This window comes from Simochromis diagramma, unplaced genomic scaffold, assembly GCF_900408965.1.
Source record: "Simochromis diagramma unplaced genomic scaffold, fSimDia1.1 OVJJ01000320.1, whole genome shotgun sequence".
Classification (NCBI taxonomy): domain Eukaryota; kingdom Metazoa; phylum Chordata; class Actinopteri; order Cichliformes; family Cichlidae; genus Simochromis; species Simochromis diagramma.
Genome location: NW_024386773.1, coordinates 4908395 through 4934847, shown reverse-complemented (window position 1 = coordinate 4934847; position 26453 = coordinate 4908395). Strand labels below are relative to the sequence as shown.

The following is a 26453-nucleotide window of genomic DNA, read 5'->3' as shown; positions in this document are numbered from 1 at the left end:
GGCTGTATTGTCCTATCCAGCAAGCGTAATGGGACTGTTTCATCTTCAGCCATATGTAAATCCTGACTACAAATGCTTTGGGTGCATTTTCAGGTCTAATCCTCTTATGAATCAAATTTTGAACTTCTAAACCAAAGGCTCTGACTTGTTAAATTTAGTTGTTCCTCCCCAGGGAGTCCCGGTTAATTTATTAAAACTAGCACTTATGAAAAGCAGTGAAGACGCAGCAGGGCATCTGTCTTGAGGATTATGTTTCTGTAATAAAAACTGTTTGATATCTAAAGTAAATAGGGGCGTAATGGTGCACTAAATCCATAGTTTGCTATGCACACTAGTAATAGAGTCATACTTTGATATCATTTTCTGTACCGCAGAAAAAGCAAAGGAAATGTCTAAATTGGCATTTGGTGTTATGTTTAAAAAAAGACTCTTTTTAAATGTTCCCCTATCTTGTCATGATTATCTCTGTAACGTTTGAGGTGCTTAAATGCTTTTAGTAAGCAAGACTGACATCTAAGTCAAGTGCAGTATATTCAGTATATTGCTGTATATGTGCTTCTTTCTGTGAAGAACGAGGACACCCATGTTATCTAAAGGAACTTCTTGGTATTGTTAGTGAACAAACTAACCAAATGCCTTGTGTTTACATGCATTGTTAACTCACTGAACATGGAGCCATGGTGATTAATCTGTAAAATGTGATTAATTAGATCTTGTAATGTGAGCTAACATATTGTATGCGTTTCGTGAATAACTCACACTGCAGAAAGCTAATAGACAACAGCTACTGCTCCATGAAAATGTAACTTTTGGGAGTGCAGGTACAGACATAATTAGACTTGTGACAATAGCTGTTTGTATCAGCTGGAACCAAACATCCTTGCATCATAAACCTAAGTGTTAGCAGTCTTTTTCAGCAATTTATAAATAAGTACACCTTCCACTCATTCTGATGATGTGGATGCAAAATTGTTACATTAACGTGCAAAAAAACCAAACAGCCAACCCCCCCCCCACCCACCGCCCTACCCCAAATAATACAAAGTACTCTATCTCGTGTGCAATAGTTTGTACCAGTGGGAAGTCTTTTAAAGGCAAGTTTCCATCAACGATGTAAATCAGTCAAGCTCTGCTCTCAGATACGCATGCATGCACACACACACACACACACACACACACACACACACACACACACACACACACACACACACACACACACACGCACGCACGCACGCACACACAGAGCATATTGACTCACATGCCCTTGTTGAAACCTTCAGATGGAAGATAAAAGCACATTGAACTCTCAGTGCATTCAGAATTGATCAGTTTAAAATATTGATAGTTTGGCTGATCCTTTTTTTTTTTTTTTTTGCGCCCATACATTTATTTATTATTATTATTATTATTTATCTATCTGTTTTTTGTTGTTGTTGTTGTTGTTGTTTGTTTTTATTATTTTTAGCTAGTGACTCCGGCCTGCTTATGCATGAAGTAGATGCATTAACTTGCACAATGTAATGCTGTATTTTTATTAACGATTACAGATATTATTCTAATAATAGACACAGGTTTTTATATGTGTTTTTATAACAGGGTCGTCAGTTTACTGTGGTGGTCACATATACTTGACCAGTAATGGAATTGAGAACAATGCCAGAAAAGCATATTTTGCTGTGGAGTCTTGGGGTGTTTTTGGTAGTTTGGGGGTTATTTCAACATTCCGATTAAATTGCAAGCTTTTGTCTGGGAAAACATCTGCCTAGCTGTGGTTCTCTTGAGCAAGACTCCTTATGCCAGTTGTAGGATGAGTTTTAATAGCCGACCCTTTGCACTGACCTGCCTGTGGTGCAGCAAAGCAGGGAGAAATTCCCTGCAGTGTCCAATCAGGCAGCACATTATTATTAATTATGAAGGATACATTCATTATTGACAGACTAAATACCAGTGAAGAAAAATGTGAGGAGAATGCACTCCTTGCAAAAACAGACTCTATAATGGAATTTTGTCTCGTGTTCTTTGTATGAAGGATTTAGTTGATTCACATGAATTCACTCAAACAGAGCTGGATGTAAGTTACAGTAACTATATAAATCACTGGAAAGAATAATGTTCAGTTTTTATGGTGTAGATTAATAAACAATTCAGTGAAATAAATAAGTAAATAAATACATTTAGTTTTTCCTGCTTTTCTTCTTAATGTTTCAGTGTAACTCACTGCAACGACTCTACCATGAGTACATTTCAGCTGAAGTTGCAGATGATCTCAGCTATTGCTTCTGCCCTTGCTTATTCACGTTCCTCTTCTTTTGCATTTTATTCATTCTCATTGGCTACAACTATCTCTTCTTTGTCGTCTCCGGTTGTTTAGCTGTGACTACAGCAATGCTGGATGTCTGCAAATTAATTGCACAGATGATGACAATGGTGGAGCGTTTCCCTGTGTGTGGAAGCTTAATTTGCTACTACCTGTCCAGATTTTAATCCCTAACCCATCTTTTGCCTCCTCCTGAACAAAAATACTGACCAGCTATTTTTCAATATTCTTCTGGATTAAAGGAGTGCACATGAAGTGTCACATTTAAAGAATTTACATCATTATTTACACAACCTCAGCTATGCAGAGCCGCTGTGTCTACCCACATATATTTTGTTATACATGTACAATGATTATAAAGGGCTTTTCTATTCTATTGTTCCATCTTAGCCATCTACCCAATCATTGCCTCTGATAACTGGCAGCATTTCTTTGTACCGTATTTACCGCACTATAAGGCGCACTGTAAAATCCTTAAATCTTCACAAAAATCGACAGTGCGCCTTATAATCTGGTGGGCCTTATAATCTGGTGCGCCTTATGTATGAATTTCGGTTTGTTGACTTAATGGACCTCGAACCGGTTTATGTGGGCACACTACTGCTCAAAAATCTGTCAAAAAAAGATTTTTAGTGCCACTTTTTGGAGCATTACGGTTACCGTTGCCAGGAGCCTCGCGGAGTAATACGTACTGTGCTTCAACACAACATTACAGTGTTGTGTGTGTATAACGACTCCAAAATGGCACCCGCGAAGAGACACGCTTACGAAGCTGATTTTAAACTTCGAGCAATTAGTTATGCAGAAGAGAATGGAAATAGAGCAGCTGCCAGACAATTCAGCATTAATGAGTCCATGGTGCGCAAGTGGAGGAAGCAAAAAGATGACCTAAAACAAGTAAGGAAGACCAAAAGGAGTTTCCGAGGGAACAAGGCGCGATGGCCGCAGTTAGAGGACAAAATTGAACAGTGGGTTATTGAACAGAGAACAGCAGGTAGAAGTGTCTCTACAGTCTCTATTCGACTCAAGGCAACAGCGGTAGCACGTGACATGCAGATCAACGACTTTCGAGGGGGACATTCTTGGTGCTTCTGTTTTATGAAAAGGCATAATCTCTCAATCCGCACAAGAACTACTGTCTCACAGCAACTGCCAAAGGATTACAAAGAAAAGTTGGCCATTTTCCGCACGTACTGCCAGAATAAGATCACTGAAAAGAAGATCCGGCCAGAACACATCACTAACATGGACGAGGTCCCCCTCACCTTTGACATCCCCGTGAACCGTACTGTCGAGAAAACAGGGACCAGTACGGTATCTATACGCACCACAGGAAACGAGAGAGAGAAAATGAGCGAGTGGCTGAGGGAAGTTTATGTCAAGAGACCGGATGGCTTTTTCCACAAATCTCCGTCTCTTTTGATCTACGACTCCATGCGCGCCCATCTCACCGAGGCTGTCAAAACCCAAGTGAAGCAAACTAATTCGGAGCTTGCCGTCATTCCGGGTGGATTAACCAAAGAACTCCAACCACTAGATATTGGTATCAACAGGTCGTTCAAAGTTAAATTACGAGTTGCGTGGGAGCATTGGATGACAGAAGGCGAACACACATTCACCAAGACAGGGAGGCAACGCCGAGCGAGTTACGCCACTATCTGCCAATGGATCGTGGCTGCTTGGGCTAAGGTATCAGTCTCAAGTGTCGTCCGAGCTTTCACGAAGGCTGGAATAATCACTGAACAGCTAAGTAACAGCAACGAGACTGATTCGGATAATGATGAGAGGGATCCGGGCATGCTTGATGCCGAAATTGCCCAGCTGTTTAACTCAGACACTGAAGGTGAAGAGTTTGATGGATTTGTGGAAGTTGAATGAACTGGAAATGTAAGTGTATTGTTCAATATTTGATGTTTAACAGCTTAACAATGTTAATAGTTACTGTGAATGAGTTGGTTAAATTTTAACTCATCCGATTGTTTTATTCTGCTGAATGCACTTTAAACGCCTTTTAATCCGGTGTGAGAGGGATCCGGGCATGCTTGATGCCGAAATTGCCCAGCTGTTTACCGTAACTCAGACACGGAAGGTGAAGAGTTTGAGGGAATTGTGGAAGTTGAATGTACCGTACTGGAAAAAGTGTATTTTTCAATATTTAATGTGTTACAGCTTAACAGTGTTAAGAGTTACTGTGAATGAGTTGGTTAAATTTTAACTCATCCGATTGTTTTATTCTGCTGAATGCACTTTAAACGCCTTTTAATCCGGTGTGAGAGGGATCCGGGCGTGCTTGATGCCGAAATTGCCCAGCTGTTTACCGTAACTCAGACACGGAAGGTGAAGAGTTTGATGGAATTGTGGAAGTTGAATGTACCGTACTGGAAATGTAAGTGTATTTTTCAATATTTAATGTGTTACAGCTTAACAGCGTTAAGAGTTACTGTGAATGAGCTTAATAAAGGTCGAGTTATTTTCTGTTTGTCTTAATGCGCCTTATAATATGATGCGCCTTATGTATGAAAACAGAGCCAGTCTTCAACAGTGCGCCTTATAATCTGGTGAGCCTTATAGTGCGGTAAATACGGTAGTTAAAAAAAAAAAAAAAAAAAAAGAGTCGTTATAAGGCAGTGAGTGGTGTTATTTTAATAGCACTGATGTTTGGTGAACAGCTCCCTGGTTGCCAAATATACTCTATAATATACCTGGATATCCTGGCAGGTTAAGTTTGTGCATGATATGTTAGCAATCCTTTTAGGGTTTTTCTTTAATTAAGCACAAACCTGCATTTGGACTCGGAGATAATTGGTGAGTAAAGGGCACCATAGCTTCACAAAACACATTGTTGCCATACTTTATACACCAGCACAAACTATTTTGTATAAATGTCCCAAAGTAGGAATTGATGCTACGATGGAACGTTATATCACGATGGTCAGATGTTCTGATTTTCTGTGCCATGTTAATGTTCTGCAAAGTATATTTTTCTGCTCAGTATTCAGCATCATGCCGGAGCAGAAGGTAGGAACTATAACATAAAATTAATTATTGCAATTATTTTAGTACAGTGGTGCCATAAACCTTACATTGGTGGATGGTGTACTAAATTCTTTTTTTCTTATTTTAAAGTACAAAAATGTCCTACGTTTATCCTGTTTGTTATCTCAATTACAAATCTCTAATATCTAGCATCTTTCTTTTTTATATGATTGCTTTAAGTTATGAAGTTCTCATTTGTTTCTTAGCTGAATACCATCTTGAATATCTAATAGTTCACAGCAATTGTTAGGTTTAGTTATGACGCTGCAGAGTCACAGAGTGAGCAACATCTTGTTAAAGCTCTTGAACTGGCTGTGATAATACAATAGAGAAATTGCCTTTGTGCTAAATATGAGCAATATGCCATCATATTCCTGTAGACTGGAGTTCATCATTGGATGCAACACCTTAGAAATGCCTCAATCAAGCACTGCAGACTTTAGTACAAGCTGTGTTTAACCCCATGAAATTGCAATCTCTTTGTATTTGATATAAAGTGACCAACGGATTTTGGAACATCTTATCTGCATTTTTGATTTTAGCAGATAGGTACAATTTGCCCACATGTTATGCTGACCTTGAGGTCCACCTACTAGTCATGAATATTTATGGTTGCCAATATTTATGCAGTCACAAGAGACTTATTAGCATACTTGAGCTTCGCTTCCTACCTAATTTCAATGAGATGACAACCTGATGTCATAATCAGAGGTGGACAATGAAGCTACCGTAACTTCATCTATTCTCCATTAATGTTAGAGATATAGCTGTGATGGAAATGACCCTTTTGACATTTACAGCACTGCTTAAAGATGATGCAATAATTCACGTTTGGATCTGTTAGGTTAGAGTGGAAGAGTGCTGTGTTGATTGAGCAGTTGGGAGCAGTGTTGTTGAATGGACTTTGCATTTTTGACTGTTTCAGAATGAGGATTTAGGAATATGTGGTGTCACAATGTCCTCGCAACATCGCGTGGTGTGATATATTCTGAAATTAGGAATATTGCTGAATGTATCACTATCCACTACTTACAACTTTACTCATTTTCCAATTTAACATACAAATAAAAAAAACATGTTTAAAAGTAGCCACTTTTTTTGTGTGTGTGTGTGGCCTTTTTCAGCTTTATTTGATAGATACAGTAAAGAGAAGAAAAGGAAAGTAGGGGATTGTCTGTCCATTTTAACTAAAAACGAATGAACAATTAATAAGATGTTAAGTTTAGTTTTAGTTTGCTGTGACACACCTGGTGAATCAAAGCCAAAGGTCGGATGTTGCACAGTAATAACTAATTTAAGAGTCAATAAATGACCTGAATGTTAAAGTCCAAGAGTGTTTTGACTAGAACATCAGTGTGGTAGTTGGTCCCGGGTAGGAGGAAGAGAAGGCCATGAAGTCGACCAGAGTTTAATAGGTGGAAGGCATCGTATATGAAGGTTGGCTTCCTCAGGTTTCCTGTCAACGTAGACACCTGCTGAAGGGCCTTCACTAGACGATTGTGTGTGAGACATTGGGCGTGCAAAATTCAGTGGGCTTTCTGAAATGTATGCTGATCGTGCAGAGAGGCCATGATTTTGAAGCAAGTACTCTGTGTTCCGGAGGCATTTTGGATCGAGAGAGAATTAAACCAGGAACTGAATGAGAATTTTCTTATTAGGGTTGTTGCAAATGGCAGATTTTTCTTCGATATTAATCAACTACCATTATTGGAAGCTTTGTCTAATTTTCTCCTCAGTTCATCTCCACCGACTCTGAAGAATATTTCCCATACTATTTGGCTTCAGTATGTTTATTTGAATAGAGAAAATAAACAGCCATGTTTTATTTTTATTTCGTTTATTTATTTATTTATTTTTGCTACGTGTTGAAAGTGAACCAAAAGAGTCGAGCTGTATGCTGTTAAGAGCAAAACAGTGAACTGAAAAATGCAAAGTTTCACAGGGCTGAAGGGAACTGGCGAGTTGGGTGTTAGTTCTCTGCACGTCTGATGCTACAGACATTCTTTTTAATGTCACATGTCTTCATGAGGTTGATAATTATTTTTACATACTCAACACTCTGCTGTTTTGGAGGACTTTTGCTTTGAGATGTCTGCTCAGGAGGTATTCATGAGAAGAATTTAAACCAAGCAGTAAAGTAGAGATGAGTAGAATTTATTAGTTAATAAGGAACAGTATAATGATCAACTGTATTTATGACACACTCTTCTTTTTCAGATGTTCACTGGCCTCTTGAAGCACACACCACCTCAGGCCTCCGCTGCAGCAGCCTCCTCCTCTTCCTCGGACCAAAACAGCAACGCACAAACTACAGCTCCCACAATCCCACGGGGACACCTGGTTGTGGGCACCAAGGACCAGCTCCGCCTCCTCACCCCTGTGGGCAGCACGGTGACATCCAATCACTGCACCACATCCGGGGTCCACGCTACTAAGCACTCCGGAGGAGCCCCACGGCCTCCCTCCTCTATGAGCGAGGAGGATGATGGAGGTGGTGGAGGCAGGGTGAAGAAGAAACGAAAGAAAAAGGACAAGAGGGAATGGGAGAAAGCAGGAGTGGAGTGTGAGGAAAAGGAGAGCAGCAAACCAAAGAAACGAAGGGAGGAGAGGGAGCCGATAGTGGTCTCCCTGAGAAAGAGCAAGGAACCCAAGGAGGCTAAGGAGGGAAAGGAGCGTAAGGAGCGCAGGACCAAGGGAAAGGAGGGCAGGACAGAGAGTGAGACGGTGCTGAAAAATGTGTCGGGAGTTAAAACGTCAGGTGCCGCTGTTTCCCCGGGATCGGCTCAGATGCCTGTCAAGGTCCCTGGCAAAAGAGGAAGAAAACCCAAGGTCAAAGTCCTACCTCCTGTACCCTCGAATCAAGGTTTGAAGAGTGTCAAGTGTTTTTGTTTGTGTGGCAGTGGCAGCAAGAAGTTTTGGATTGTGTTTTTAATAGTGTAGTTTGCTTTACCTACAGTAGGGATGTGCATGATTAGTTTACTAGGCAATTAAATATTACTGCCCTTGTTAATTGGTACCAGAAATACTTTTAGGGTTAAGCTACCTCTTCATATCTTATTAATTTATCCCATCTGCAAAAAGTGTTTATTCTGATGTGCCACATGCCGTTTTTCAAGGCTGTGTCCGCTGACAGCTTCTTAATGTCTAATGATGGTACCAGTAGTAACTTTAATTAAAAAAAAATACACCCAGGCTGCTTTACTTATGTGATGGTGGCAGTGTTTGCTGTCTGTTAACCTCTGCTGCTTTGAAGTCTGTGTGAATGAGTGTCTCGTTCTGTGTTTTGTCAACAACCAAAGAACAAAACCTTAAAAATGTGATGACAACAGGCGTTTGAGCTCGAACAGTTCAGGACTAATTGGCAGGCGAGGATGATGCCTGTCCTGTTTGTAAATGTCCTTAAATCATGATCAGACATGTCAGCATAAATAGAGGTTATTATAATGCGATTGTTGGATTTAATTAAGACCGAGTACGCATGGTTATGTGTTTGCACGTGTGTGGGTGGGTGTATTAGCATTCTTTCAATAGCTGAAGAACAGAAAAAGATTTTCTGCAAGAATTATATCAGTGCATGTTTGATGATGCCAAACCCAGCAATAGACTTAGATGACACTGAAAGTAGGATAATAGAATTTATATGTATTATTGAAACAACTACAAGCTGCATTTTGCGTTCTTTGTCAGTGCTGCTGACAGTCCACTGTTGGCTTGGGGACAGTGTATACTCTCAATGCTGTTTTTGCGACCAAACAACAACAAAACAAACAACACGAGAAAAAACCCCACATGTTCCCCCGTGGGTGAATATTCACGGTGATGTTGACATTCTTGGTTAATAAGAACATTGTGCCTACGTCAAGATTATTTACATCAGCGTGCAGACTCTTCCTTTTGGATCATGTTTGTGGGGTTTGGTGTTAAGTCCTGAAAATTATTGAGTTGGTATAAAATTTAGCCAAGATATTAATATTTTCATGCTCTGCCTATGATGAATTAAAAGAACGTACTGACCCCTTAATCGCTTAGCTGGACCATCAGGTCAAAATGTCAATATTCCCGGTACTTCTGTTTAGTGGTATTTAGTAAATGTAAGCCTGCTTACCAGCCAAGTACAGTGTTCAAGAATGCAGGGCTTTGCCATACAACGGCCCTAGCAAACTAATATTAATACATGTGCATCAAAAGAGCTGTGGGGAAAAAAAGAAAAAGAAAAATCAGCTTCAGTTTAAGAATGACTAAAGTTATCATGGAAGTGTGACCACCGCCGCTTGTCCTGTACAAGAGCTTGCATTAACTCACAAATTTCCAAATCCTCTTCAGCTCGTCCTACCCAAGGAGTCCACACAAAAGTCCCAGGGGGGGCACACGGCACCCAGGCCGCCCACAGCCATGGTAAGAACCACGGTCAGGCGAACAGCAAGACGCCAGTCCCGTCAGCGCCAAAACAGAGGGGTCGTAAACCCAGGTAAGACTTCCTGACGGGCTAACAATTCATGGGTGGAGAGAACAATTTACAAGGAGAATATTGCTATAGGGAAAAAAGGTAGAGAAAAGAGGCCGCACTAGAAAACCCCTTGAAGTGCACAATAATGGGGTAAAACAAGGAAGTCGGCAGTAAACCTGTCGTGTGCAACAAATAATGCAGTTCCTTGGTTACAAATATTTCACTTTGAAGCTACATTAAGGAGAAATACTAAAGAGAGACCCAGGACATCATGAATGCATAGTAAGATTTTGACCTTCGCAAAATAAACCACTAAAGTCAAGCTGGTGATTTCTGGAATTTGTGAATTTTTGAAAACGAATTAACTTTGGAAACGTGTTTGAATCTTAATTTTAATGTGAAGATAAACAAACACGTCCATGGAAGCTGATAAAATGTTTCTCTTTATCAGCCACGCCATCACTTCAGAGATGCTATTCACGTCTTATCTCACAAACCTCTTATAAGCACAGGAGGATGTATAAATATGATACAGATGCATATACCTTAATAACAGACTGTTTAATTGCAGTTGACAACCTTAGCTGTTCTTCCTTTACTGTCATTGCTATTCCACCTTCTATTAATCAGCTCACTTTTGAAAAGCTGAGCAATTGGAGGGTAGATGGAGGGAGCACTGACACATCTGCCACAAATGCTGCTACTGTCATATTTTATATCCTCAAATAGTAATCAGGCTTTTTTTTATTTAGCTCACCTGCAGAACACACCTGTATTAAAGTCGGGCTTTTGTTTCTGAATTCTGTTTGATCAGCTTAATTTCTTATGTCTTAATACAGAAACTCATTTTGATGAGTAACTGAAGTGTGATCACAAGATGCACGCGTACATTTTAAATAACATTAATAACTGCACTCAGAACTTAACCAGACCTTCCTGTAACCCTTTCGTATATTAACAGCCTTACTGTTTAAGTGGATGGAACCATTTAATCTCTTAATGGAACTTTTATTGTAAAACATTAGCATGCGTACGATACCCAACAGCAGCTGTACCAGATTGTATTTCCTCAGCTTGTGTCTGCGGCCAGGCTTTTATTTGTTCTTGTCATCTACAGTATGCACTTTGCCATTTTCAGACCCAGCTTTCAGGCGGCTACTGTTGGTTATTTTAAGAAAGAATGGCAGACTTTAGACAGGATTTCTTTGTGAATTACTTTTGTGCTAGGATGATCTTAGATGTGTCACAGCAGCATGCAGTAACTATTGGGTTGTGGATAAAGAGAAAGATTGGAGCTCAAGAGATTGGTGTAGACTGGAATGCATATTTGTGACAAGTTGAGTCAAGGTTATGATGCTGTAATGCGAATGAGAGAAAGGAGATGGTGTCAGAGAAAGAGCAGGTTTCTCAGACAAAAGCAGTACATGTGCAAGCAGAAATGTGTGATTAAAATAGTTTGGAAGAAATGGATTGTGAACGAATGAGGGAGGACAGAAATGGTAACAGATGTGAAGTTAAGAAAGGAAGCAGCCGAGTTATGAAAGACAAAGAAGGAAAAAAAAACACCAGTGAGTGTGAGAAGAGAAGAAGCTGCCAATGAAAGTTATGAAGAGAATGGAGGGAAGAGATGATGATCAGTGCCATGAAAGGGGCGGGGGTGGGGGAGTGGGGTAGTAAGGATGATAAGCTACAGGGATAATGATGTAAAGGAAGAGTGGAGATAAGAGAGGAGAGGAGAAAACTAGATAAAATGTTAGAGAGATCCACTGTAGTAATGAAAAGAAGACCTTGTGAACTCTTCTGGCTTGGGGTCATTTCCAGGTTATGCTCTGGTATCCGTCATGTGTTGTTCGAATAAAACCATCCACAGGAAGATTAGAAAAGCCTCATGTGGTGCAGCTGTAAATCCATCTTAATCTGCTGCTTTTGTCTTTTCTTACTGCTCACTTTGCCACAGTTTTTGTGCAAAAGAGAGAAAATGTCTTTAACCGGGGCAGGAGATGAATCTGTTTTGCGCCTTGGACTCTGCCTGCCAGTATTATCCTAAATCATTAGTCACCATAAGCAGTTCATGTGTTAGCTGCATTTTTGACTTATTAGCATTTGATTGTTATACTGTAAAGTCAGCGGCAGAAGAAAGTGTGGAATATTGAGTAATTTTTCCAAAAGGTTACTTATACTGCATGTCAACATTTTGTTTAAAGTTAATTTTTTTTATTTGTGTCAACGATGCTTGATTACTCATTCAACAGGCAATAAATATCTGCTCGAGAATGTCAAAATATTTATGTTGCTTCCCTTCTTAGTTTACAATGAATAGCTTTATGGCAGTATTCTATACATTAATAAAAGGAGTCAGAAAAAATTCAGGGATCCCCAAAGGGAAGTTGTTTTATTGCAGTTGTTGTGAAAAAATGTTGCGAAATCTACAGAAGTAGAAATGAGACAAAATGACATTTCTGATGGATAACATTTTTTAAAAAGGGGAACAGCGGATTTCCATCACACCACAATTTAATTTGACAAAGTGAAAACAAAAAGAAATGATTTGTTCGTTGTAGTTTTAGTAAGTGCTTGAAGCTGTGGACCCATCATTTCAAGTAACTGAACATTACACTTTGCTCTTTTGCGTTAACTCCTTTATTAAAATGTTGCAAACAACGCATTTACTGTCATTTCTCAGGCTCTGATTTTGCTGTCAGGTAGCAGTTGGGCAGTCTTGTTGTAATCTGTGATCAATCAGTGGTTGTTTTTTGTGATTAGGAAATGACAGTACTTCTGCATATTAGCATAAAGAGTAAGAGCTGAAAGAACTTCCTCAACCAGTCCGCCACAAATCCTCAGGGAGCAGCAGAGTTTCCAGCCGCTGAGTGAGAAAATGCTGCTGCAGGCTACTAGAGTGGCGAATTACTCATCAGAATTCCTGCCCTCACAGAGATCCTGGCGCAGCGCCGGTGGAGAAGAAGAAGAAGGGGAAGAGGAGAAACCAGGAGCTGGCTGTTCAGGAGGGGGTGGAGAGTGATGACACTACCTCAATGTCAGCCATTAACATGGGTGGAGAGGACAGCCAAGACCCCCTGGATAATGCAGTGAGTGCACAGCAAAACTGGATAGAGGCTGAACACAAAAGGCTGTCATCACAGTATTTACAAAGAAAAACCTACACAAAGGATAAAGGGTCAATTTGATGATATTCTGAACAGCAGTACCATTCTTAATGGCAGGAATCTTAGCAGTTTTTGTCGTCTTTAGTTATATACCACTTTTAAAACAACCAGAGCTGAACAGAGTGCACATTAAAAAACAGGGAATGTCAAAAATAGGTGCACAGACCACCAAAATGGAAAACAGGATTAAATGTCTAAGGCCATTAAATAAAAACAAGAGCCACCAAAAGTTGAAAGCATGTGTTGAGATTTGCGTCATTAAGGAAGGAACATTTGACTGTGCGATGCAGTCCGCAATTAGAAGCAGTTCTTCTAGGATCTACAAGGCTTAGAGGTAGGGTGGAGGCAGATGAGCGCTTAAGTCAATTCAGTATTTGACAGGCATACAGAATGTCAATGCTAGTGCTGCTGTAATGCTTCTCTATTTTGCTGGTACTAATTTGGAGTCTTCCAGCAGCACTCTGTAGCAGCTGGAGAGAGTCTGAGCTAGCCAATACACCAGTGTGTTTCAAATATCCAGGAGAGCAATGTGTTAATAAAAGTCTTCGTGTCACTGAGAAATCGGATGGGCTTCAGGAGGCAGGTGGAGTTTTACAGATTGCTTCTCTTTTTGACTGGAAAGACATTTTTGAAGGCACAAAATAAAATGGACAAGATTTCCACATCAGAGAGTGTCAACCTGACTTAATTAGCTTAGCATTCTTTCTTACATTCACTGCAGTATCTGCATTAGGGATGGGTATCGTTTAGGTTTTATCCGATACCGGTGCCAAATCGGTACTTTTGAAACGGTGCCGGTGCTTAAACGGTGCTCGAACCGGTGCTTAAAGAATGGAGAACACAAAATTGGTCCATAAACCTCTCATGTTCAGCTGGTTTTTGTAAAAAGATAACAATGTTAGCCTTTTCTGCAGCTATGGGGCATATATGGTATCACTCTTGGCTGGAAGCAGTGCTTAAACAATGGAAAAAAACACAAACTTTGTCCAAAAACCTCTCATGTTTAACTGTTTCCCCACTTTTTCTTTGGTCATTTTAGCCTTTTTGGCCAGGGTGAAGGGAGTATCTGCCATCAAACAAGAAGACAGCCGCATGTAGCTATGATGATGTTTGCTAGTTCACCTTACCTGCATTAATGTAATAACGTGTTTAGCCTACTCAACGTAAATTACACACGAACATTAAGCTACTCACGCAGAGAAGAACGGCTGCTGCTGCATCATCATCCTCATCATTTCTGCTACACTGGCAGGGCTAGGGGCCAGGACTCTATTCTTCGGGTTTTTGGGGGATGTTGCTCCGGGTCCGATAACTGGCAACCCACCCGACGTGCACGGTATGAGGTCTCGCAGCAAGCTATCAAATACGGCGCATTTCTCGGCTTTTAAAAAAACGCTATGCGTTGCCAGCTGTTTAATCGGATTCTTGGTGTTACCTCCTTTGACAGTATCACAGTATCAGCTTAAAGCACTTGTTGCAGGCTGCTGAGTTTGCATATTTTGCTGTGAAGTACAGCCAGACTTTTGACCGCTTCGCCTTGGACATTTTTAATCTGTAGCTCTGCTCTAACAGAACGTACGTACCTGGCCCCGCCTACTATCCTCGGAAACGTAAAATGATTGGCTAGAAGTGTATCACAGCTCAGGAAAAAAAGCACCGAAATAAAGCACCGAAATGTGCGCTGCTTTTCGGTCTGGTTACTACCGTTTATGTCAGAACCGGTGCCATCATGGCACCGGACACCGGTACCCATCCCTAATCTGCATTGTGTAAGAGTAACACTGATACACAGTCGCTGAGCATGAACATTTAATCATTTCTCTTTTATTTAGTTTACATGTAGGTATACTTCCTCATGCCTTCTTTTTAATTCTTCTGTCCTTTTTTCTCCTCGTATTCTCTCATTTTTTTTTGCCCCTTCTTCTGCAGAAGCGACGTTCGGGACGACAAGTCAAAAGGAGGAAGTACAACGAAGATTTGGATTTTAAGGTGGTAGATGATGACGGAGAGACCATTGCAGTTCTTGGAGCCGGTCGCATCGCGGCGCTCAATGCCACTGCTCTGGCATGGCAGGCTGAGGTAAGCACATAGATGGTCATCTGATTCTTTCTTACTTTTTCCTCTCAGTTTTGTTATATCTATGTTATCATTAAGGTTTTATAATATTTAATATCTTAATAATTATAGCTTTAAAAATGAAATGCATCAGAATGTTTTTTTAAATACATTTTCGGTGTTTATCTGATTGCAAAAGTTTGTTGCTTTGGAGTCTTAGTGTTAGGCCTGTTTGAATAAAACCTTTGCATTGCATTGCAGCCTTAAGCTTCAGTAGTTAATCTTCTGATTCTGTCTCTCAGGAACCACCTGAGGATGAGGCCAACATCATTGAGAAAATTCTGGCTGTAAGAACAGTGAAGAAAGAGGTGAAGGACAGAGAATGAACACACACACTCGGCTTATGTAGTTTTTTTTTTTTTTTTTCTTTCTCGCTGCTCGCTTATTTCTCGTTTATTAGTTTTGTCTCTTTCTGTATCTCCATAGACGTCATCATCAGAGGACCAAACGGAGGAGATTGAGGAGTTTTATGTCAAATATAGAAATTTGTGAGTACCTCTTTGACATTGGTTATTCATGCAGTTACATATACTGGAAATTGATATTTTTAGCTGTCACGGATGAGGCCACTTTCCCTGTTGTATGTTTTCCTGCACAACAGTGAAAACATTCCTTTGCCTCTTGTGTGATCATTGTTGGAGGAGGCACAGGTAGAGATGTTGTGCTGCATTGCAGGTTTGATGTCAGGTTAGATCAACTGTTAGCAAAATCGTGTGTTATAGACTAGATTAGAGTAGCCCTTTATTGTATATGTACAACGAAATTGTGGCTGCTCTGCAACGACTGTGTGGATTTAAATAATAAACAGACAGGAATAAATAGCAAACAGGAGAAATATATACAATCAAGAGGGCTGTATACAAAAATAACAGAAAGACACACATTAGAGAACAAATAGTGGTATTCACAGTTAGAACCGCCACTCTGTCTAATACAGTCTAAAACTGCACTTCCAGTAGCACTCGCACCTGTGAGCCAGCCGGCAGATTATAATTGCTTATGTGGTCAAACAGTCTTACATCTGCACTGCTTTCATAATAAACCATCACTTAATTTTCTTCCATACTTCAGAGCATGAAAGTGTGTACATGACTGTGTAAACTGGGCATGGCTCTTGTACATTTAGGCAGTCGTCACCATCGTTGATAAAATGATAACTTTGACTGCACGACAGCTGCTAGCATTGACAAAAAGGTCAGCAATGCCAATAATTAGGTCTTTTGACAAGTTAATTAGTGGTTGGAGGGATGTCAGTTACTCGTCATCGTTCGGCTTACAACCTCACCTTCATTACATGAAAGGAACGTCGTGCCTTTGTTGAAGTTGTTAATAGTTTTTATGACATTTATTTGAAGTAATTCGAAGTTTATACACATGTTGTTCTCTAACAGTTGCTTGTAGCTTTGCATCCGTAGTCTCACAAGCACTCAGTTAATTTTATCCCCGAGGCTCAGGTTCTCCAGCCAGTCTAGGGATCTCTTGAGACTTTTTTCTCTCTCTGGGACCTTTTATTATAAAGAAAAGACCTAGAGAAATATACATTAGTAATTAAGATTGTAATTTACTCTCTGAGGTGATGAATAAAACATGATCAGATCGCTTGAGCAGTAAAACTGAGTCAGTATGAATGTTACTCAGTAGAGTAATGTATTCAGAAATTAGAAATATGTAGTAATAGTGTAATATTTGTAGTATTAAAAAAAAATCACCATTATGCATAATGCAATTGCAAATATACAAGCATTTGCATAGTAACTACATGGTATCCCTTAAACACGTCAGATACACTTCTAGTATTTGTCCATGTATGGGTTGAGGTTTATAGATTAAATCACGTATGTTAAACTGCAGCCACAGGAGCAGTAGTAGAATTTGTTTTGCCGTCTTTCCTTTCCCTTTAATTAGGGAACACTTTCTCAGTATTGCTGATTAATTCCAATTAAGGTAACTACTTCTAGCTGAAAATGCATATTTTAATCACTTGCAGTGCAGAAAACACTGTTTATGTTGAGTGAGGTGAAGGCTGTTCTCTTTATGGATTGATTTTCAACTGTTCATACAGTTCAAACAGGCAAACGCCCGATTGTTTTGGGAATCCACCCATAAAAATAGAGAACTGTACGAGTATTTAAATCATCTTCTCGTGTGCCTCTGAACCACTTTCAGTGTTCAGGTTTTAGATCATCCTTTTGACATCCTGTTCTGAGCTGTTCTCACACAAGCTGAAAGGCTAAGTAGCTGGCTATTTTTTTTTTTGTCATGTCATTTCAGTTCCTACCTACACTGCAAATGGGCCACTCTGGAAGAACTAGAGAAAGATCCCAGAATCCACCAGAAAATCAAGCGCTTCAGGACCAAACAAGCCCAGATGAAACACCTGTTCGCCGAGGTAAGGTTAACCATCATACCCTCATATGCTGTTCAGGACTGGATAAAGGGTTAATATTCTCCTTTTAAATGACAAGACAAGTTCATGTGCTATTATCCAGCTAACCATTTCCAAAGCTGTGTTGCCCATAACAAAATAATTATGAACATATAAATATGATTAGTTTGTGTATGTAATGAATGGGCCACGCTGCCTGATAGTTCACAGCACATCCATCCTGTGTTACTGCAAAGTGTTCAGGGTGCTTCAGAGGTTAACAGGTTAACTCCATCAGGATGTGATGGGGTAACACCCTGACACAGAAGCATCATTTGTTCTTAAGTGCACAATTTCATCTTCATGGGAGTCGACCTTGTCACACTTCATGGGAGAGAAATTGTTGTTGTTGCACAACTGTTAGTAGAGTTGTTTGACAAATGGGTTCAAATATTGCAACGTGTCAAGGCAAGTCATTTTTGTGCATTTTTTTTTTTTTTAAGTCACTGTTGTTCCCTGGGAGCTTTTTAAGTACTGCAACAGAGGGTCTCGTGTTGTTATGGATGGGGAGAACTATGTACAGGCACCGTACAAGAAGAGAAGAAGAATTATCAGTGGAAGAGTTACAAAAATTAGAAATGGCACTATGCATCTCTGGGTTTTTGTCACGGCCATGCAGCCCCGTTTGTGACACAATGCTAATGATTAAAGTCAAATTACATTGCAGGTGTTCTTATGTGAGACTATTTTTTTTTTAGAATCAAACTGGTTTTTTTTCCTTGTTTGTTTTTTTCCCTTCATCCCTCTTTGTCTGTGTTTTTTTTTTTTTTTTTTTTTTTTTTTTTTTGTAGCCCGATGAGGACCTATTTAACCCAGACTATGTAGAAGTGGACAGAGTGCTGGAGGTAGCTGTTACCACAGATACAGAGACTGGAGAGGTAGGTAACACATAAACACAGACACCCTCCCACAGAGGTGTTTTTTTCTGGTTTGAAAGTAGCTATTACCGAAGGTCCTCAGTGTGATGGTGCTCTCAGAATCCTGTGGTACAAATACAACATGTTTTTTTTCTTTCTTGGATGTGGTTGTAGGAGGTGACCCATTACCTCGTTAAGTGGTGCAGTCTCTCATATGAGGAGGCAACGTGGGAGCTGCAAGAGGACTTGGACCCAGAGAAGATCAAAGAGTTTGAGGAGATCCAGAAACTGCCTGCAGACCTCAGACACATTGTGAGTAGACACATAATCGAAGAGGAGTACCATAAGAAAACTTGATGCAGCGCTTTAAAATTAAGGAGAAATTTTTCCCTCATTGTAACAAACCTCAGTTCAAGAACAGACGGGCAAGGCTGAGTTCAGTTGAGGAAAAAGCGCAACACACTGTTGCACTTCAGAACTGCTGTTTTTGAAAAAATGCTATATTATACCACTATGTAGCAGATGCTGCCTGATAATGGTCATGATTTACTATGTTGTTTTATACTGTCATGTTCTGGTCACTGTCCATTGGGAAGCAGTTTAATCCTTTTAATCCCTTTGCACTAAGATGATCATTAGTTCCTTTTCAGTCGCAACATAAACTGTGGTAGTGTGCTTGGATTAGTTCAAGTAATAATATGTAGATTAAACAAATGTGCTCCATTTAGGACTTATTTCTGTGAATAATATTGAATTTGTGTAACTGTGTATTTGCTACAGTGGTTGCCATTTTTCAGACTATTTTTCCTGCTCTGGTACAGGAAGATAATGTCCCTTTTCTCTCAGTACAGTCCACAATGCTCCGATTGGCTTATTTATTTATTTATTATTTTCACAGCTGAGACTCATTTGAATTTCTGAATAGATATGGAGATGTGGGCGGCAATTCAGACGTTTTGAGCCATCTTAGATACATAGTGAGAGAAAACATTTACATTATAAAGTTAGGCTGGTGGGAGGATAATAGAAAAAGGGAAACTGCGCTTGTGTACACCATTATGACTTTATGTTTTATCTCTAGCCATTTCTGCAGAACAGACAACCTTGTCTGCCCACATCTCTACAACCACTGATCCTCAATTTTGCCTTTTTGGTGTTGCTTCTTTTTTCCCAGTGCTAACGAGTGCAAACATGATCGGCTTTGTGTGATTTTTCTTTTTTCTTTAAATTCTTGTAATCCCTCACAGTCTGATTCGCCTCAGATATGTTCTGCTCTTTAACTATAGATCTGTTCTTAGCTGTTTAGTGTTAGTATAACTGCTTTGTAAGCAGAAGCAAGAGATGGCAGCGGTGTGACATGATAGGTTGTCATTATCCCAACCTCTCAAACAGCACATTTACTTTCCAAGGTTGAATACATAATTGTTACTTCAATAGCAGCAATTTTTTTGAGGTTCTTTCAATTTTCGGACATTCGGGAGCAAAAACTGAGCAAGTTATTGTAGCTCCTTTGCTATTATTCATTTAAAATCTAGTATAATCACCTTATTTACCCATTCAACCTCTATAATAGCTTCATTTTACACTTATAAACTGGCACAACTCACTTATCTTATTTCTGACTGATGAGAGGAACCAAATAATTTCATCATCTGATTATATCCCAGTTTTCTTGGATAGAGTTTTGTAATGATTCCAATCAAAAAATACAGCACATAACATGTAATAACTGTATTTTTGTTGTTGCATTTTGTTTAGTAATTACTGAAAAGGTGCTGAAAGTGCAATTTATATTTGTATGTGTGTTTGCAACAAAGGAGCGTCCTTCTCCAGAAAAGTGGCAGAAGCTGGAGCGCTCTAGAGATTACCGAAATGGAAACCAGCTCAGAGAATACCAGTTAGAGGGAATGAACTGGCTACTGTTCAACTGGTACAACAGGTGAATATACACACTGGAACCATTCTAGTCACATTCACTCACTGAGGTTCAAACAATCCAGGGTAAATTTAGGGCTAAATAAAAGAAATAAAGCAAACTCCTCATGATCAGTTGGTTGATTAATTAAAATAAGTCATAAACAATGACAGTTTTACAGTCAGTTAAGCTCCGATTATGCACTGAGGACTACGACTCACCTGGATGGCTCCTATAGGTCATACATACATACATACATACATACTGGTTGTATACATTGTTACTTCTCTAGCAGGCGTGCTCTGTGTGTGGGTGTGTCCTGCCGCTCTCTCCCTGACTCAGGTGCCACCTCTTTCTCCTGTGGAGCCAGTGCGCAGCTGACTCCACTCAGCAATCAATCAACACTGCACTATAAAAGCTGCGGAGAAGCGCTGCCCAGTCTCTCAGTGGGCAAGCTCTGGCAGGGTTGGAAATGTGTCCTCGTGGTGGAGTGTGTCGCAGTGTGCCAGCTTCACTGGCATGTTGTACTTCAATTATGTGTTGAGCTACTAGTGAGTAGTTGTCACCTCCTGCTAGCAGAGAAGTGGGTTTCTTCCTTTGAATGATTCATTAATTTTTTTCCTTTATTTAAAGCAGCATTTATGGTCTGCTGATGTGTTGTTTTTGTTTTTTGTTTGTTTGTTTGTTTTCTTTTGTTTTCTTTGATAGACAACAAAAGAAAAACAGGCAATTTAATTTTTTTTTTTTTTTAAACCCAGTTATTTTATTATCAGTCTTAATCCCCTAGTCCTTTTTGGGGGACATTACCTGCATACATAAACTAAAACAAACACACTAAAAATCATGGTGAGCACTTCCTGATTGCAAGAAGCAGAGGCCCAAAATAAAACATGAGTGCGACTCCTAACCTAAATGAGACAATAGATGTATCTAATCTGCAAACCAAGGGTCAGTGTGTAACCTCCACACACACAGTTGTATGTTGCTCTGCATGTGGATGTGATCGAGATGGATCATTTGGGACATGTAGACACTGAAACCATGATTTGACTTTGAAACTGAAAAGCTAAAGAAGCACTGATGCTGTGACATGCAGTGCTTGGTCACACAGAAGCTAAATTAATTTGCAGGTGCTACATGTGTGGGGTTAAATAGATGTCTGACCCCAGAGTTGACATTTCCAAAGAAACATTAAGCCATCAATCAACTACACACCTACTAGAGCTTTGACATATTTTATGGCTTCATTCTAAATGCATTTCAAACTAAAGTCAGCCCCACTGCTGGCCTGAAACAAATTAGTTCCACGAAATGTGACCCGTGTACAAATGTGTTGCAGAAAATCAGTGAGACTTCCTTTCACTTCAAAAACACAAAAGCACTTTCACATGAGAAACAGTCTTCCAATCTGTGTACCATAAAAGTCAAAGAAAATTCCTGCAAATGCATGTTGGGATGTAAAACAAGTCTGGCTCTACTGTCATTACAGAAGCAAAAACAGATTTACAATTTTTTAACAAACCTTGCTTTAATTTTTAAAACCTCCAACTTTTTAAATTAGTTTTTAACTTATGAGATTAGAAGTCATCATTTAGATGAGGAGCATTTGTATGTTTGACTGATTCGTGTTACGAGATGCAGAGTTCACGTTATTATCACAAATGTGTTGAGACAATTATGTTTACACAAACTGTAATCTATTACATGAAGAAGTTATTGTATAATTTGCACAAATGGATGCCTCTGGTTTTCATCCTAGAAAAAACTGTATACTAGCAGATGAGATGGGTTTGGGAAAGACAATTCAGTCCATCACCTTTCTCTACGAGATCTTCAGCATGGGGATTCGCGGGCCCTTCCTCATCATCGCACCTCTGTCCACCATCACCAACTGGGAGAGGGAGTTTCGCACATGGACGCACATGAACGTTATTGTGTACCACGGCTCGCAGATCAGCCGGCAGATGATCCTGCAGTATGAGATGTTTCACAGAGACCCACAGGTAATGTTTGACTGCAGTCATCTCCTCTCATTGATCAGCCAGGAACTGAATCAGCTGTGTTATGTTTCTCTAGTAGCTTTGAAATGTAAGGTGTGTTCAAATATTTGGTGTTTGATTCCTGTTGAAATTCCAGAGAGGTTGGGGTTTAGGGGCCTTCTACAGTGATATAAAATGTCTTTATTTGCTCTGCAATCACTAAATTGATAGGAAAAAATTGAAATGCTACAGGGTCCAGCTTCTCCTTTGGAAAAAAAAAAAATGTAATCAGTTCAACTTTGTTCTGTACTTGCGCTTGAAGCTTAGTCTATAAGAAACCAAGATTGTGTCATTTTTCAGTATTTTATTTGATAAAACACCTAAAGGCATAAACACCTACATAATAAATAGACCAACTGAAGTAAAAATACAGATAAAGCCAGTTGGGAGACGGCGCAGAGTCTTTGGATTGATGATTTTTCGTGGTCGGTCAAATGAGTTATCGCAGTTGTAGAGTAAATTTTTATTGCTCATAAATAACTGCAATGTTGTTAAACATCTACCTCAGTATTTATTTATCTGACTCTGTTAAACAGCAGATGTTTTTGTTTATGATTTTCAGCTTGTGTTTAAATCAATAAAAATTGGAAAACTTATACCATTCAGTTACTAAAAACCCGTTCGCTTTCACTCGGCTTGTACACATAACAGTGTTGCATCAGGGTTCTTATTGCTTCTTATTTATGTATAACAGAGAATTATCATTACTATAGTGAATGCGTTTATTATGCAAGCTTTAATTTTTATCTCCGCAGATATCCGAGGGGCTTGAATACTAATTTTAGTCATTTGAGCCTAATGCAGCTGTGTAGCAGTTTCTGTTGTTTGAGGCATTCTTTATTCTATTTCTTAGTCAGCAAAAGTTCTATAATATCCACCCCTGAAATACCAAATATGCGTTTTCCTTTTCTTTTTTTATAACAAGGGCAGAGAGAGAAGTGTATCAGAGGCAGCAAAGAAAACTGGGATCAAAACTGAACCACAGATGTGATATTGACATGAACCTTTTGATTATCTTGACCCTGAAATATGAAGTTTATATTCTCACCCTTCCCTCTCTCACAGGGTAACACTATCCCAGGTGTGCTTAAGTTTCATGGGCTGATCACCACTTTCGAGATGATCATGGCTGATTGTCCAGAGCTGAGAAAGCTGCACTGGCGCTGTGTGGTGATCGATGAAGCCCACCGGCTAAAAAACAGGAACTGCAAACTGCTTGAGGGTCTCAAACTAATGAACCTGGTCAGTCTGTGTGTGCTAAATTAAAAAAAAAAAAAAAAAAAGAGGCTGTTGTTTTAGTGCTGAAATGTAGTCTTATTTATCCCATTGTTTTTTTTGTTTTTGTTTTTTTTTAGATGAACACAGCAGATTATGTGTGTATTTCGTTGTTGTTATTTTATTTCTTCAGTATATTGTACATATTCCAACAGGAACACAAGGTCCTGCTGACAGGAACCCCTCTGCAAAACTCAGTGGAGGAGTTGTTTAGTCTGCTGAACTTCCTGGAGCCACTACAGTTCCCTTCAGAAAGCACCTTTCTCGAAGAGTTTGGAGACCTCAAGACTGACGAACAGGTATGCACAGTTTACAGTTTTCATCCATTCTAGATTTTAACCAAGAAAAATGAAAATTTTGATGTCGTGTGCTAACATTGCTATTCTCTCCGGCCCATCTTGCCTTTCGCTCTGTTTATTTTTTCCTCTTACTGAGCATCACATTCACACTTTGTCTAATTTCTCCAAAAGGTGAAGAAGCTTCAGGCCATTCTGAAACCCATGATGCTAAGAAGACTGAAAGATGACGTGGAGAAAAATCTCGCACCTAAAGAAGAGACGATTATAGAGGTACGGCTGTGTTTTCGTGTGTGCTTGATATAGAAATGTAAGATGGGAGTAATGCTCCTATTTTTACAGTTCTCTGAGCTCTTTGCTGGGAAATATTTTTATCTTGCTGCATTCTGTTATGGCTGAATGATTCATCAAACATTACTGATGAAAGCTTCATTCACTTGGCAACAATATTGAATCCAGCGATTAGACTTATTTTTATCAGTATTATTAGTCTCTATTAGTCTCTTAAAACACAACTAAATCAAAATGAAATTAAAATGAAGTTGTCAGTTAATTAAAATGAGTGTTCATCTGTGATGAGTGTCTGGTCTTGTTTCCTTTGGGTGCTCCAGTTTCCTTTCATATTCCAAACACATACAGATACAGCCACTTAAAATGGTCACCGCATCACTGACAGGACCATGATGGATGTCTGTTGGAATTCTTGACCGATTGTCGACTGATAGATAACCGTAATGATATACCCTGCCTGTAACAGACGATGCAAACACGATTGTAACGCCCATAAGCAGTATTTAGGAAAACCAGTGGTAATTTCTTGAGTATCCACCAGGGGGAGCAGCGTGGAGGCGCATTCATTTACAGAGCCGCTACACACGTTTTCAAACATTTTGCGCTGTGAAAGAGAAAGTCCAACTTCAACAACAGGTATGAGTCCCGCAAAAAAGCGTTCAACCCGCAGTTTATTTAGTTAGTTATAAGTGCAAAAACTCCATGTGCCGATAGATAGGCGAGAATTTACAGTCATTAACGTTCACCCTGATGTGCAACTATACAAACGGCGCTCTCAGCCCCAACAGATTTTTTTTAAAATATGCAATTTAGATTATTAGCAGCTGATACACATTTTATATATTTTGTATAATTACAAATAATTTGTTATTTTATTTTTTTTCTGAACTTTATGACAAAGTTAAAATGAGGGATTTTTGCTCTCCTCATTTTAGTGCTTGTTGTTCAGCTGCTGAGATTCATTTGCATATTGCCACCTCTTAATGATGAGAAACAAGAGCCCCCCAGCTCTGCCTGTCTGTAAAACCTTCTTAGTGAATGCCATTGATGTGTTTTGTCCTTTTATAAAGTTAATCACAAAAGATTTGTCAATTTTTTTTTAGATTACTGTTAAAATGTGTTTTCCACAGTAGCCATATTAAAACTGCTGTTGATACATCTGCAAACCTTGTGACATCATGTTAAATTATTAACAGTGTAACTTAAAAATGTAAGTAATTTCTACTTTATAGGATGATCTGTCAAGCCAGAACATGCTTGTTTAAATTCGTTGAGGTCCGCTCAGTCAGAGAAAACAGTTTTCAGTCCGCGTTTGTGAAAACAACGACATCAGAATATTACTCTTTTTTTTTTTTTTTTTTATCTTGGGGTAACTGAGTGCATGGACTTGCCTCCTTGAAGCAAGCAACAAAAACTGAATATCAAGTAGGAAAACATCTAAATGTATGGAATTCACATAGTAGTATAGCCTGCATTTATTTGCTAGTCTTCTAATATCCTGTTTTCACGAAGGCACCATGGGGTTGCTTCTGTTTGCTTAGTCCTGTCCCACATTTCCAATGACATCATCCCAGCCCCCAGCCCAAACAACTGATAAGTAACACACACGCGTATCAATCAAAGTAACACTGGTCTAATACTCTTTAATTTGTATGATTTCAAGGTTAAAAAAGCGCCTGGAAAAAACACTCTGAGGTACGTGGACAGAACTGAAAATGGTTTAAAAAGCTGCCAATGTCCACAGAACAACTTTGAAATGCAGCCATAAACTTAAGTTCCAGTTTTTATATTTTAATGGGTGAAGAGGTTTACAACCAAAGCTATATTAGAAGGTAAAGACCCTACAGTACTACTGAGAAAATCATCTATAGCTAACTATTCAAGTTAAAGTTGTGTTTTTAAGAAACCGCTATCTCTTCTTGACACTCTGCAATTAAGTAAAAACGGCGTGTTTATAGTGGAAAGGAGGGGGGGGGAATCCCAACAGACAGCCGGCTGACCTCGGGCTGAAAGCGACAATTTTGAGTGGCTGTGTCCGGGTATTCGGGTTTTGGACCTGACCTGTTTGCATGTCTCTATTGTCTCTACTGTTACAACAGGATGTATGACAAGGAGGAAAATAAGAGAAAGCATCAATAGGTCCCCTTGAAGATTTCTTCTCCATAACACTGACACACAGCACACTGTATCGGCTTGTGTCATTACTTAACAGCTGCTTAAAAAAAAGAAACACAATTTTAAATATTCTGGATGCTTTTTTTCTTTCCCATCTT

General features: G+C 39.4%; 1 protein-coding gene across 5 annotated transcripts in view; it reads left to right on the top strand.

Moving 5' to 3' along the window:
* Window positions 1–26453, top strand: part of chd6 (chromodomain helicase DNA binding protein 6) — a 95669-nt gene that overhangs the window by 36440 nt on the left and 32776 nt on the right. For all 5 annotated transcript variants that reach the window (XM_040004247.1, XM_040004252.1, XM_040004261.1 and 2 more), the window contains exons 3-16: window positions 7571–8216; window positions 9677–9821; window positions 12736–12889; window positions 14897–15046; window positions 15325–15390; window positions 15509–15570; window positions 17354–17471; window positions 18299–18385; window positions 18539–18676; window positions 20182–20303; window positions 22039–22282; window positions 23384–23560; window positions 23749–23892; window positions 24064–24162. In XM_040004247.1, coding sequence (XP_039860181.1) covers window positions 7571–8216; window positions 9677–9821; window positions 12736–12889; window positions 14897–15046; window positions 15325–15390; window positions 15509–15570; window positions 17354–17471; window positions 18299–18385; window positions 18539–18676; window positions 20182–20303; window positions 22039–22282; window positions 23384–23560; window positions 23749–23892; window positions 24064–24162 — 2352 coding nt within the window. The remainder of the gene's footprint in view (window positions 1–7570; window positions 8217–9676; window positions 9822–12735; window positions 12890–14896; window positions 15047–15324; window positions 15391–15508; window positions 15571–17353; window positions 17472–18298; window positions 18386–18538; window positions 18677–20181; window positions 20304–22038; window positions 22283–23383; window positions 23561–23748; window positions 23893–24063; window positions 24163–26453) is intronic.